Source organism: Papilio machaon, chromosome 17 (assembly GCF_912999745.1).
Source record: "Papilio machaon chromosome 17, ilPapMach1.1, whole genome shotgun sequence".
Classification (NCBI taxonomy): Eukaryota; Metazoa; Arthropoda; class Insecta; order Lepidoptera; family Papilionidae; genus Papilio; species Papilio machaon.
The window spans coordinates 6,514,666-6,529,802 of NC_060002.1; the positions used below are offsets into that span (position 1 = coordinate 6,514,666).

The following is a 15,137-nucleotide window of genomic DNA, read 5'->3' on the forward strand; positions in this document are numbered from 1 at the left end:
ACTGTACATAAAAGAACCTATACATAAAAGAAAGGCGGGCGTCGGACAAACAGGAAGAAAATTCCCATTGGGCCAATCGATATTGAAGATTGGGTGACCGATTGACCTGACGGGTAACATTTGAAATAATAAGTTCTAATTTATCATGATCGTAGATCGATCCACTTAAAACTAATTACTTAAAAATCTTAATCTTATACATAAAAAACTGCGACGCTCGTTCTATAAAAAAAAAACTACAACATTTTAATACGTCTTTTATTGTTAATAAACATTTGATACAAAACATTATAAAATAAAACGAAATTATTTGTTAACCGTAATTATAATATGGTTCTCGATTTAAAACATTACTCTCACTGTCTTGTAATTTTATTACTGACAGGAAAGTTAATAACTCACGAGTAGATAACAAACAATAATTATTACATCACTCAGGTATTTTGGTAATACATGAGTCATGAATAATCGTCAAAAATCAAAAATAATCAACATGTATTAAAAATCCTAAAAAACAAAATGCGCACAAGAAGAATGCTAATTGCATAAATTACAATTACACAATAAAATTAACAAATACCAATTACAATATTTATAATTTAAATTGTACAATTTTGTTAAAATCGATTATTCTCGGAACAGTTTTTTTAAAGTAGATTTAAAAATAGACGAAAAGTTAGTTTTTCTTCACATGTAATTGTATTAATTACACAAGTCCTTTTTTTCGGTATTTTAAAAAAAATTACGTTTCTCTTTAAATTAAGTTCTAAACATTTCAATCACACAGGACAAAATCAACACTATTCTTTCGTAACTCGCTCTAAATAAATTAATATTTAAGTGATAGATGGTTTATTCTTCGTCCGTAACATCAGGTTCAGCTTGTTCATCTTCACTGACTTCCGCCACAGCTTCGGTTTGTTCTGGCACAGCGTCAGTTATGATCTCCGGACTCTCTGGCTCCTCCACAATCGGTTGTGATTCCACTTCAGGTATATCGCTGATAAGAATAACAGTAAGATTGATTATTTTAAAAATACACATTTATCTATAAAATCCATATACAAACCATGAAGGAATAGGAGGAGGAAACTTTGCGGAACACTAGTCCTTCATTGTGAGTTTTGGGTACATCATGTAGCTTTTAAAATCGTTCAGTTATAAATTTTACCTTGCTTCTACCTCAGCAACATTGTCACCAGAGGCACTGTGTGATAGTTCTTCCAGGCGCTGTGCAGCCAGCTCAGATTCTTGTCTAGCAATTTCAGCCAATTCTGCAGCCTGTTAATATTGATTAAAATTTTAAAATGTCTATGTAAATGATATCGATGGATGGATTCAATTTAAAAAATACATTACCTGTCTTGCTAATTCTGCTTCGCGTTCTTCTTGTGCTTGTCTTTCCAATTCTTCTAAGCGAGCCAGTTCCTCTTGCCTCCTCTGTTCAGCTAGTCGCTCCTCTTCAGCTAAGCGTGCTTCTTCAGCGTGTTTCGCTTCCTCTGCTAATCTGGCTTCTTCAGCGAGTCGTGCTTCCTCAGCTAATCGAGCTTCTTCGGCGAGTCTGGCTTCTTCAGCCAATCGGGCTTCTTCTGCAAGGCGAGCTTCCTCTGCTAGCCGAGCTTCCTCTGCTAGTCTTGCTTCCTCTGCTAACCTTGCTTCTTCGGCTTTTCTGGCTTCTTCTGCTAATCTAGCTTCTTCCGCTCGTTTGGCTTCTTCAGCGGCTTTCCTAGCCTCTTCCGCTTTTCTTGCTTCTTCTTCAGCTATCCTAGCTTCTTCTTCAGCTTTGCGTTTGGCTTCTTCAGCTTTTCGTGCTTCTTCCTCCACTCTCTTTTTTTCAGCAGCCTCTCTTTCCGCCTGTATGAAATCATTTTTGTTACCTTTTGACAATCCTTGCTTTCAACAAATCATCAAAAATTGTTATCACTTTACCTGAGCCTTGCGTTCTAATTCACGTTTTGCCTCTTCTTTTAGAGCCCTATAAAAATTGAGTCCAAATTTATTATTGATTACTTTATTTAGAAATATTATCAAGTCACATATAAATTAAAAAAATATATACTCACTTTTCTTCAGCGGCACGAGCCTCTTCCTGCCTTTTCCTCTTGATTTCGGCCAAGTCAGCTGCTGGTGCAAGGACCGGCTCCGCTGTAGTAGCCCTGAAGCGAGCCGCACGATCTGCCTTCGCTGCTTTTAGCTCTAACTCAGGGTCCTCCATCATTGACGGCGCCTGGAACTTGCGGCTTGGCCTCCACGGCAGCAGCTTCACTGCACCGCGGCCAATGTTAAACTTGGCTACCATTGTAGTGACCTTACGAGAAATGATTAGCTCCTGCCTCTCACAAAGCTACTCATTTCTAAGTTATTAATGCCAATAGTCGTTGATTCAGTTAGCGTATGACACACTAGTCGCTCATGAATGAAGTTAGCCGTAATAACAGCTTCTAAAGCTCGATGAAATTTTTTAATGCAATTTTTATTTTGATATTTCTCCTTCTAAGTGTTTCATGCTGTGGGGCGTGAATGATGTTGGCATACGCTGGCATTTTGTGTACCGTGCACACACAGGCAACTTGCATGATGTGGTTCCCAAACTGTACAATATTTATTACGGTTTTTCATATTACCGCAACGTTGTGGTTGTGATTCAAGCAATTTTTTACACTAGTCCTCTTCTAATTTACAATTGTTTTCGTATCATACTATAATACTATCAATATTTACAATTTCATCAATTAATTAAAATGATTAGTCGAGATTGCATAGCATTAACAAGCATGGATTTTCAAGCATGAAAAGGGTCACAAACTATAGATTACTACAACATTCAAACAAATTAAAACAACTAAAAATGTGACAAAATATTTATTGTTAAAATCAGTTCTGTTAAATGGAAACGAGACGTCTCGATTACCGGTAAAGTGGCGGACGGACCGCGTTCTTACAACATTCATTTTCATCAAATGTTGTCGTTCGTAAATATAAAAAAAATATAACAACTGATAAAATAATAAAAAATATATGATCTGTGTTAGTCGGAGGGTGTTATACCGAGATCAGAGAGCGCGAAGTCGGTCTCTAGGCGTAGCTAGGGCCTCGGAGCAGACAATAGGCCGATTTAACCAAATATAAACTAAGATGTCCATGTCATTTATTCTGGTTTTAAATATACTTGTTGTACTGTTGGTTGTAATGTATTTAAACTTTTATGGTATAAAATTTACACATTATTTTTTAATTTGTGCTTGTGAGTTGAATTTATTTGATGATTTATAGAATTTTTGTTATCTGTATTTATTTCACGGTAATATAGTTAAAATATAACCTATATTGATTTTAAAAATGGAAACATGACAGGGATTTAAATAACCATAGACAATAAATAGCATGGAGCAACGTGATGTGACTGAGCCCTAGTGACGTGCCCTTTCCCTAGCTACGCGGGTCGAGTTCGCGGCCGAGCTACGCGCACTGCGCCGCCGTCGGCTGTTGCTGCGCGCCGCCCGCTGTAAGAGACACCACACGCAGTGTTAGATACCGTTTATACCATTTAATTTTTATTACTGCTCGTTTTATGCACCGATAGCTTCGGAGCGAAGAAGCGAATTTTAGACGATTCTACGGCCAAATAAGTAAACCACTGTAACAGACTTTGATTGAGTAATTTTTTCGATTTAAATCCCATTTCATTAAAATATATTCTATAAAGGGGATAATTTAAATTACTAACAACAATCCTAAACAATGTAGACCTACGTGTGGATTCTCGAGGATTCACAGGTTTTACTCCTTTAATTATAATAATCTTGTACCTAAATTAAGGAACTATAACATTCAATTAAAATGTATGTTTTTTTTCTACAGATTTATCACAGTATAACAACTGATGTCCAATTAACTGATTCAGGTGCCAAAAATAATGAATTTAAAATGAAAACGAACTCTCATTACGTGACATCTACAAAAGATTGCTAAGATGTTGCTATTTACATGGATTTCAACATTCGGTTTACTTACAAGGCCTTCGTTATTTAAAATTATCTTTAATAGAATTATGCGTAGGGCGAAGCGAGTTCTAGCTATGATACTACTGTCCGAAATACCTGTGGCTTTTTCGCCCTCCAAGCCGGCGGCTGCGAGCCTATTCTTCGCATAAAACGAGAGCAGGTTTACGTCGTCTCTGATGCTGAGCTCCTTGTAGAGCGGCCGGCGATTGGAGAAGGCCCTATTGCCCGAGTAGTGCACGCACGCGAGGTGACCACGTCCTGGGGAACACCTCGAGGTTACAGGGGCAAGCTGGTTCTAGCTGTTAGTCCGGACACATACGGAAGTAGGAAAACCGTACATTAACATTTAGTCTGTTAGACATCGTATTGAAGTTAGTCGAACCTGAGCCGGTACCTGTGAACTTCTTAGCGGGCTCATTGTAGTAGGACATGTTGTGGATACTGTCGGACACGCTGCGGAGGGGAAGCAGTAGTTTTGCTACGTACGCGTCGTTGCTGAAGCGGTAAGGAATAGGTTCGCCGTAGGAGTACCTGGAATTTCGTCACAAGCAAAACTTTCAACAGCACATAAAATAACAAGGTTATTACAATATGCTCACCAAGGTTAGGATAAAATAAATTTTACTATTAGTCCATTTCCTTCGAGACGATTTACTTCTAGACATTAACTGTTGATGGCAAAAGAATAATTACAATACTCGTTAGAAGCATCATTAATTTTACGTTAGCGAATCAAAAAACATTCTTATTTCAAATAAAACGTAGAATTTTCATTCGAACTGTAGACAAACATTATCTGGCATTTAACCAGTCTATAATTAAAACAGTGTGCACAAGTTTGTGCGTAGCGTTAGCGCGCGCTTTTGGCTGGCAACTCTACACCCACGCCGGAAACACACATCAGAGCTTGAAATATCATAGGCAAAAGATGACCCAAGAGTTATAAAGACCTTCGTGAAAATTAAAGTGTAACTATACATCCCTAGACGACTTCTAGCGTATTAACTATCAAAACATAGTGTGGGATATCAAATTTCACGCACCTCTAATGGTACAAAAATTCGATATAAATTGTATTGTGAAACCATGGATCAATAGAAGGCGTTGAAGGGCGTAAAAGTATAGCTTAGTTATGATTTAGTGTATCGCATTTTTGGCAATTATTAAATAGTAAAACAAGATGTTAGAAAATCTAAAATCCCTAGCAAGTCCTAAGTCGACCATTTTTCCATTTAAGCATGGCAGAAAGTTCTAATTACCGAACGATGTCCCGCGTGATAATCTGTCAATGTCAATAACGAGGAGTTACCGTTGCATCAATGGCGCGTTTATTTTTATCCTGTTACGTCAACCAAAAATAGTTCCGAACTATTAATAGAAAACTACCACTGACCCTGAAGAGTGAAGTACATCCGATTTAATTATTACAAGGTAAACTCAAGGTGAACACAAGGCTTACCCTATATTTTATCTTACAATGTTGAAGAAGTCTTTAATTACTTTATATTGATATGAAACATGTTTGAATACAGTATACGTGCGTTTTAGGGGAGGCGGGGGGGGTTCCATTTGGAAATTCCGCGGCTCCTTATCATCGCTGTGCAATCCCGACATAATCACACTTGTCTCCGCAAGGGTGAAGTGCATAATAAGGCATTTTTGATAAAAAGGAGGGTAGTTTTGAAGAGGTACTTTTTCTAATCCGCTACTGCTGCTAAGTACTACTAGATACTTACGAGTAGATGGTGTCAAGTGGTGCAAGGGACTTGGCACGCGGCACGACAGAGCGTGCGCGGTGCAGCAGCGCCGCGGTGTCTGCGCGGATGCGACGGGTCTCATCCTCGAACAGCTGCAAGTCAACATTGCATTTGTTAAAGTAAATGAAAGCTATACATACACAGGTATAGTGTGGTTTTCGGGCAGTGCTATAAAGCAATATTTGTTACAACATCTTGTATCTTAGCCTTGAAACAATATATTTCGCTATAGGTTGTTACAATAGCGGATAGCGTATTACATTTAAACACTAACATTAGACGAGAGAGTGGGTTTGTCGCAGCGCAAATGCAACTCCTTTCACGCACAGATGAGGTATTTGAAAGAATTATTAATGCATTATTTAGGCCTACCTTCGTAGATTCAGAGCGGAAGAAGTCATCAACAGCGGAGACGGCGAGCGCGGGGCGGCGGCGGTATGCGATGCGGTCGAGCTCGCGCAGGATGACGGAGGGGCGCACGCGCACTCGCACCACGTGATGGGGTGGCTCGGGGTACGTGGCGAGTCGGGTCAGTGCGCGCGACTGCGGCCGGTAGATTAACTCAGCCTGAAAGTAGGCTAGGTTTAATATTTACTATCAAATAAAAGAAATCTACTGAATTATACGATGAACATATACGTAACTTTGGCTTGCTAACGACCTATGTTAAATGGTAAAAAGGTTAATATTCCGGTGGTAAATTTTGATACCAAATAAGGCGAGATGTATTTGATGATTAATGTATTTAAATACATTTCATAAATGTTTACCCTAACCGAGCCAAAGTACTACTGTGATATTCTACTACCGAAACACTTGAACTTGGACAAATATATATATATATTTGTCCCTGTTTTCTGAAAGATAGTGAGAGGGAAGATATATATTTGTACATTTTGTACATTTGTACATTGTTTCGGCAGTGGAAACCGTTCTGTTGAGAAATAAATTCTAGTATGACAAGCTTACATACAAAGCTGAACATAAAAACATGCGTTAAATTTTAGAACTTCGATGAGGTTTTGTTTGCATGACTATAACTAAGTTACGAATTATCTTACTTCTTACTAATATTATAAATGCGAATGTTTAGATGGATGGATTTTTGTTACAAGGAAACTTCAAAACAGCACTAGATTACATTTGGCATAAATATAGAACAAAGTATGATAGAACACATAGGGTTTTTTTTTAATTCCACGCGGACGAAGTTGCAGGCGACAACTAAAAATTCATGGATTTATGAGTGTTGTTCTCTGTCTGTTTGTGTTTTATTTTTAAAAGCTAATTTTTTATAATATGTTGGCGACATGCCAAACATCTACATCACACCTGTAGAACCATGCGCGTGCCGAATTAAAACCAACTGTTTAAATTAATGAATATTTAGTTTCAGAACGTTGTGAAATGTGTTCGAACTCTGGACATACCTATACTAACTCGTAACCCATACAATAGCTCTTATAATTAAACAACAGAGAAATCCTGATTGTGATGCAAGTTTTTTTAAATTTACTAGCTGCAGACCGCAACTCCGTCCGTACAGAATTAAATAAAAACTTTATAAGTAGCCTATGTTCTTCCAGACTACGGTCAATATCTGTGTCAAATTTCTTCAAGAATTGTTGATCAGTTCTGCAGATACCTTCAAACAATCATCCAACCATCTATCGATCCATACATCCATCTAAACATTCTCATTTATAATAGTAAAATTTGACGTCTCGTAAAAATGTCGCAACTTTAAATGTATCTCAATGAACTTTATGTCAAAGGTTTTTCGAGAGCACACATAGGTATGCTGTTTTGTACATTGCAACAAGCTAGATTCTAAAATGCACATTGTACATCGGCAGCATACAATCAAAGAGTACATAACATAATGTTGATATATATTACGTCCTAAAATTAGATATCAGGAAGCGTTATATAAATGTGATCTTTTCATCGTTACAAAAAAATAAATCGAAGCAAGATGCTTGTAGAATGCGAGAGCGAGCCAAATGCATGGGGACTTTATTACACGTATCAATAGCGTGATGACTCAAACGTTTCTCCGTCAAAGTAAAATTAGACGAAATAACAACTCGCTTGCGTTCTACGTAGCATTTATGTATTTGTTTTTTATTCGTGACTTTATAAAGAAAGAAATACTTTATAAGCCATTAATAATATTTGTGGCCAGGATTACATGTGTGGTAAGCAATAAATGCAGTTTAATTTTTTTTCGCTGGCAATAAATAAGTAATACTGGTAACTTTATTTTTGTAGGTAGTAAAATTTGGGTCCTTCAAATAATAATTCTTGTTATCTTTGGATCAATTTAATGCAAATATTATTATTATGGATATGGAATTTACTTTCCGACTCCGTAAACAAATACTGTGACTGATGAAAATACTTTGATCACTCATATTTAATAATATACTTGACGATGCGAATTCGAAAAGATTTCGAGATCGCGATTTTTTATTTGAGGACACGTGTACAGATTAATAATGTGTGTTAATTTCACATTATTATTACATTTCTTTGGCCTTTGCCATATAATATTGAGTATTGAACCGAAATTGTGACAATTTCAGAATGAAATATGCATTGCATTTACAACCGAGTGTTTACTTTTTTCTAATTATAGAGGCCGCTTTAGTTTCTTGTAGGCTAATTATAAAATCGCGTATACGCAGCTTTTTGCTTAAGCCCTTTTAAATTACGACCAATAAGTATTTGTTTTCTTCATTGAAATAAAATTATCCATTGAGTTGATCTCCAATTAAGGTAACGGGCAAAACATATTAGATTTCAGCTTTATTATCCGAAAACACGTAATTTCCTTGCAGCGCAATACATTGCGCAGTAGAAGTTATTTTAGTTTACGTACGTCTAATGAACGCAGCAATGGAAGTGTTAAATTGTTAAAAATTGGTTTATTGTTTGGTTGGTGTGAGACGCAACAGATGTTGTGTTTACTTCCCCCGGCCTTTGGATCGCGGCCAACAACCTATTCCCTTGAGAGTATGTTTCAGTCGTGCATTACATTACTTTTATTCATAATTCTATTTTTATTATTTCTATTTTATAAATTAACTTATGTAGAATTTTAAAAATCATAGAAAACATTTGCAGCCGATGCTGAAAAGAAATGGCGCGAAATATACGTAAACGTTCGCGCCATTTTTTTTTAGTGAACTACGCGCTGTTTACCTGGATATTCCGATTGATAAGTACTCCTTGATCACATGAAAGAGATGTGACAATGACAATCACCGAGCTATCACATCAAAATTATCACTGTTATTTAGGATTTTAAATTAGTAATGACGTATACATTACGTGAGCTTAAAAAGTTTCAGCAAAATAATTTTTGTATTGCCACATTAACGACAGGAACTATAAAGCTAGCAAAAGGCTGGGTAAACATATAAATATACTACGATGGTCACTGCAATATTTAACATCTTAAAGAACATTGTGACATCAGTGGTAGTGAAATTAAGAAGCAAAATGTTAGCATAGCATTGGCATGTTGTGAGGAGGGAAGAATCACATGTGACAAGAACTTTAATTATGAATGTGGAGTAGTACACCGCTAGGGGAACGAATAGGCGTAGGAAGAGATGGAAGGATTGCTTAAAAAGTGACACGATCCAGAAGGGACTGATGACTGTGACATAAGATAAATTTTTGATGAAAATTTGAGATGATTAAGGACAGACCGAGAGATTTTTTTTTATAAGAGAAGGGGGCAAACGAGCAGCGGGAACACCAAGGTGTTCATCGACGCCCATGGACATCTGCAATACCAGAGGAATCGCAGATGCGTGAAAACGCTATTCTCCACAACTATTTTAATTGGTAACTGAATTAGATATGAGTGGACTGTAGCAAATCTTGGCTTCTGCTTAGGAATTTATCAAGAATATTAAGTGCTTGGAAAACGATGGCCTTTGCCAAAAGAACCATTTAATATTAATAATATTTAGATGTGACTCTTAGTGAAAATAAACGCACCATTAAATTGTCTATGTCCACCACACACAGTTAACGCATTAAATTACTATTTTAGATTGTTTATGTGACTAACGTAGGAACGTCAAATATAGTCAACTTGTTTAATTCGATATATATGAGTCAAAGGTCGGCAAAATTCTGTTATCAAGGTAATGTTACCTACAAAATGTTTATACGTTGTGGAGACGCATTCCTTTCGAATTAGAACAAGGCTGGCTGAATTATATTTCTGTTGTATAATTATGAAGAAATAACATTTTGAGTGTGACGAACAAATAAAAAATTCAACTGTGAAAGATGAAAACGCATTTCAGTACTACGCATTAAACTGTAGAAATCACAATATTTGTTATGTCGTTTTTTTATAAAAAAAAAAGGGTGGGCCTACAATGAAACGGCCTAAATTTCATACCAGGTAGTCTGCCAGAGTATATTGTGCTCTCTGTATTCGGCAGTGTGGACTCAAAGTAACTTTTAAATGCTGGAATGTATTCATTTCAGTGTACATCGTGTAAATACTTCTTAAAAAAAGGAGAGATACAATGAAAACTGTACTCGAAGAAGGTTCATTGGTCAATTATCTAGGCCACACTATCATCGTGTGATTGTATGTTTCGCTAAATGTTTTTAACTACACGTTTGTTTTTTTCTCCATACACATCTACATGTTTTAAGCTGTATTTACGTGCATGATGTTCAGTATTAATTATCTAAAAAGCTTTTACAATCTTAAGCTAACAAAGCAAAGTAACAGTGCATTCCAACTCTACTTGTGCGAAAAAGCCTATCTACAATGGTCTAGTAAAAATTTAATATTATGCTCTGTGGTATTTACATGATCAATACAGCTTGCTGATAAGTTTTAAATGCTCTGTGCTAAGGTGATCTCTACGTATGTAGCATATGACTGCTGATTGCTCTGAATTAAGGCGATTTGTAAATGCCTGTGGCATAGCTTATGTATATTGATTTCTCTACGCTATGGTGATCTGTGCATGCCGTGTCCATGACAAGTGACAGCTGACAGCATGATGGCCACAAACACGACAACTCACCTGTGACAACTTTGGTATGTACGTGACGTACGGCGTATTGTAATACGACACTAGTGGCGATAGGTAGTAGACCGACGTCAGCGGCTGCGATCGCCGTCATAATGGAAACAGGCAACTTTGTCAATAATAATGTTAATTTGTATTTTTTAACAAATCAATTGTAAGTAATATTATTGTAATTCTGCGTTTAAAAACTTTTTCTTTAAAAGTAAACTGTATGGTTTGTTTTTAAAGGATATTTTAACTAATGAGTATATCGTTTATGTAATACTTGTCTAGACTTTTTAAATAGGGAATTTGTATTACAAGTAAAAAAATACAAGTAATCGAAACTTGTATAAAGTGACAAAAATTAAAATGTAGAGTTTATAACATTACATTTTACAAATACCTATGTAATGTATAAAATCTAATTTTTGATTATGGTTTGTTGAACTTATTGTACATATTTTTTCCCAGAATTCATTGTTGATTAACATTAAGATCCCTCAACTTTCAAACATTGTTTGTAAGATAATTGTTTGTCTATATTAACAGGTTTATGTTTTTTGATTTTGATAAAAATGTCCTATGTACTTATTAAAGAATATTTTGTTCATAACATGTTTTTTTTAAATACATTCACGCCATAAAAAAATAAAATTATTAAATTTAGCCAGAGTTATAGAAACTTGTCAATAAGTCAAACAATTTGTTAGTAAACAGATATCGTGTCCATCAACGACTCTGACCCCAGGAGCGGCACAAAGAAAGAAGAGATTAGAAAATGCAAGCTTTATTACAATCTCAGTCCAATTAACATTTTTGATTAAATAATTTTACACTAAAACATCAAACAAGCTCTATGATTCACGTCTTCTTTCGAACGTAAAGTAGAGCGATCACATTGCGTTAGCGAATACTGATAAGTTAGGTAGAATGGGGAGGGGCGTTTGCGGGAGTTAGGATGGGCGTGGGGCAGGGGGCGGGAGCCGGGGCGCTACACGCGGTACGAGTAGTGGCGGTAGGTGGTGCCGTAGGGCAGGCGGCCGCTGCTGGTGGAGGAGTAGGAGTAGCCGCCCGGGCCGCCCAGGCTGCTGGCGCGCTCGCTGCTGTAGCTGTACCCGCCGGGGCCGCTGCCCGTGCGCCGCTCCACGCTGCTGCTGTACGAGCTGCGCTGCGGCAGACCACTGCCCGTCGATCGCTCGCTGGTGCTCGAATAGGAGTACGAGTACTGCTCCTCGGCGCGGCGCGGCAGCGGCTCGCGGTCCACCACCACGTAGTGCCGCGGCGTCTGCAACAACCGCGCCCTTAGCCGCGCCCTTGCACCCACCCCGCCCGGCCTAGCGACTGACTACAAGCGAAAGCGACACACGACACCCCGCGACCCCTCAATAGCTCGCGTAGTTGCTGTAGTATACTTGGCGACGCGCCGCGTGCAGCGGCCGTCCGTGTGCGTGCGCAAGCAGCACGTCCATGTGATCGCGCGGCGTGCCCAGCGGGTCCGCCTCGAAGGCGCGCTCGCGGTGCCCCACCGCCGCCAGCACGCGTTCGCGGGTCTGCTCGCGTGGGGACACGTAAGGCGCGAGCGGAGCCAACTTCGACTCCGGCTTCGGTGGGATGTTCTGCCGCGTGACCGGGTCGAGCACGGAGCTGCGTGCGCCTGCCCGCCCGCGCCTGCCAAACGCCGTCACCGGGTCGGGCACCAGGCTGGGCCGCGGCACAAACGGCACCTTTTCCCAGTCACCGGCCGACTGCCGCTGCAAGCGGAGAACTCGGCGTTAGTCGCGCGGCCGTCGCCTCCAGCCGTGCCTATATTTGGCGCGCTCGCCGGCTTCGCTTTCGCGTTTCATTTTCTCGATTCGATCTGACCCACTTTGCTGCAATCCTACTGAGCCCTACACCGAGCGCCCTAACAAGCAATGTTTACAAGCTCGCGGCGCGCGTCGTGTGCGCTTTGTGAGATCCGATGTCGACACCGGGGCGGCTAGGCCGTGACGGGGGTGAGTTGGGACATGCGAGAGTTGGTGCGAGGGGCGTCCGGCTCCCGGGAGAGTGTGGAGCGGGTGCACGCTCGGTGGGGAGGGATGGGTACTCACCGTGACGCTGTAGCTGCTGGGCCGATAGGGGCGGCGCGTCGTGTAGAAGTCGCTCTCGTACACCATGGCTGCTGCTGTTGCTGGATTCGTTCGTGTGAAGTTCGCGGCGATCGGACCTCGACTGGCGGCGCGCGCTACCCAGAACACGCTCGCCGCGGGTGGCGCGACGCCGACGACCTTATTTTTAGATCACTGTCATTGCAATTTTCGCGTCACACCGGCCCCGCTTTTACTCAGAATTTCTAATACGCCTCAATGTGACGTCACAATTGGGTTAAGGAATATTACAGAAGAATAGTAGGATTGAAGTATTCGTCGAGAACGTTTCATGGAAAACAGCAACTCTTGCGTCGCATGACGCACCCTTCGTCCGAGCGGAAACATCGTAGGCGTAGGGACGACTGGCGTATAGAAATACAGCAACGAAGATTGCGTTGGTATATCGCGAACATAAACATGAAATACGCAACAATAACATACAATTTATAAGCTTAATTGTGACATTTTTAGAGAAAGATTGAGCTACAACACATTTACTCATTAGATGTGTCGACTTAGCAAAGTTAGATGACTAGAGAAAAGAAGTCATATATCAGGTATATTATGTAGGACCCCCTTCTAACAGATCGTGAATAAGACGGGAATAGTTGCGCAAAGCGAAGGAGCATGCAATGTGGAATACAATGATGAATTTAACATGATAATATGACAGATAAACTAGCTAGGATTAAGTTAAATATAAAGGTCAGTAGGATTCTAAAAAGTTACCGAAAACATATCTTTACAACGGCTCTGACAGCTCGCCCCTGAGGCAAATTTAGTTTATTAGTGTTATCTTTTTAGAATCATTGGTATCTCATTAAAGCGTACAAAATCTTGCTTTAATTTTTTACGTTGGTTCGTTTCGTACTATGATGTAACTGAGATAATCATATCTACTCTTTTATTCATCAAAACTATACCTCAACGTAGAAGTTTTGTTTATATTGCCTAGAGTTAAGCGGGTTTTCTGGATAACTGCCAAATATTGGTAATCGTTATTACTGGTTTGTATGACCTTTTACAAGGTTTGTATAGGAACAGTAGGAGTGTCAGCGTCAATTTTTCGCTTGTTAATATCTGATAATAAACCTGAATTTTTACTTACATACATTACCTTCTATTTATAGTAATACTGCAGCTCAAAGGACCAGCACACGCACTCAGCGAAATAACATTGTTTATATCTTACCTAAAATTAATTTTTGCTTCCTTGGCGTATTATAGGGCAGCGTCAATGAGTTGCATTCCTATATTTAAATAAATTGAAGCTTTTTGTGTTTGAAGATTATCACGGTTAGAATTTTTATTCATAAGCTTAACGCAAAGTATAAACAACAAAATTATTTGTGTTGTGACAGTAAAGGGCAATAAATTAAGAAAATCGAAACTCACGGACGTTTTTTTTAGTAAGTATACTTTCTTATGCAGGGACATTATACCCGTTTCGGACGCCCAGGTACATGAATCAGTCGGATGCACTCTAGGACCTGGCACCTTTATGACTTATTTGTGTTATGACTAGTTCTATTACAAAGCCTCTAGTTTTATTACCTGAAGAAGATTTATCAATTAACTCGTGTAGAATTAGCCTTGAGCACATTTCTTCACATCTGCTTCTCATACTAAGTCTCTTTCGTACACAAAGTAAGACTTGTAAATGTAAATAAACGCTAGTTTTGGGGATGTAAGTTGATATTTTCCAGATTTACTTTAAAGTTCTCTTTGCTTATTTGATTATAAATTTCTTATTTCTTTATTTATCATACTGTCGCTCACGACTCCGTCCGCGCGGAATTCAAAAAACTTAACAAGTAACCTATGTGGTCTTCAAGATTTGTTCTACATCTGGGCCAAATTTCATTAAGATCCCTTGAACCATTTCGATGATACCTTTTAACAAACATCCATCCATCTAAACCTTATAATATGGAGTAAGATCACTCGACTCTGGTGGTTGAGGATTTTGCTATGATGAAGATAGATTGTCACACAAATTATTTTAAAAAGGCGATAATCAAAACTTTTCTTATTTCAACTTATACTATTTATTTTTCCTTTTACAAAATGACGTTCAGACGTTTACAACAATTTCTCATCCGATCGTTATATGCCGCAGACATCGAGCAAGGGAGGCGCCGAAATGCCGGCGTACAATTTGGACCCAGAAATAAACGCGATTCCCATGTAATA

General features: G+C 38.9%; 1 protein-coding gene across 5 annotated transcripts; it reads right to left on the bottom strand.

Annotated features, from left to right (window-relative positions):
- Window positions 1–737: 737 nt before the first annotated feature.
- LOC106716162 (uncharacterized protein CG45076) lies at window positions 738–13,061 on the bottom strand. Of its 5 annotated transcripts, none has more exons than XM_014509614.2 (11): window positions 12,906–13,058; window positions 10,828–10,911; window positions 6,134–6,328; window positions 5,741–5,853; window positions 4,387–4,535; window positions 4,101–4,262; window positions 2,064–2,265; window positions 1,930–1,975; window positions 1,360–1,854; window positions 1,172–1,281; window positions 738–1,000 (listed from the first exon to the last, which is right to left on the bottom strand). In XM_014509614.2, exons 1-11 carry the CDS (start codon window positions 12,969–12,971, stop codon window positions 853–855), a joined length of 1,770 nt encoding a protein of 589 aa, XP_014365100.2. In that variant the 5' UTR covers window positions 12,972–13,058; the 3' UTR covers window positions 738–852. The 5 variants fall into 5 exon arrangements, with proteins under 5 accessions (XP_014365100.2, XP_014365101.2, XP_014365103.2 ...); XM_014509615.2 differs by having other exon boundaries at window positions 4,399–4,535; window positions 12,906–13,057; XM_014509617.2 differs by lacking the exon at window positions 10,828–10,911 and having other exon boundaries at window positions 12,906–13,061.
- Window positions 13,062–15,137: the final 2,076 nt, after the last annotated feature.

Coding starts and splice junctions, on each gene's coding strand:
- LOC106716162 (XM_014509614.2), bottom strand. CDS start 12,971: ATGGTGTACGAGAGCGACTTCTACACGACGCGCCGCCCCTATCGGCCC. Junction 1,976..2,063: donor GCTCGTGCCGCTGAAGAAAA/GTGAGTATATAT, acceptor CAATTTTTATAG/GGCTCTAAAAGAAGAGGCAA. Junction 1,001..1,171: donor GTTGCTGAGGTAGAAGCAAG/GTAAAATTTATA, acceptor TATTCTTATCAG/CGATATACCTGAAGTGGAAT.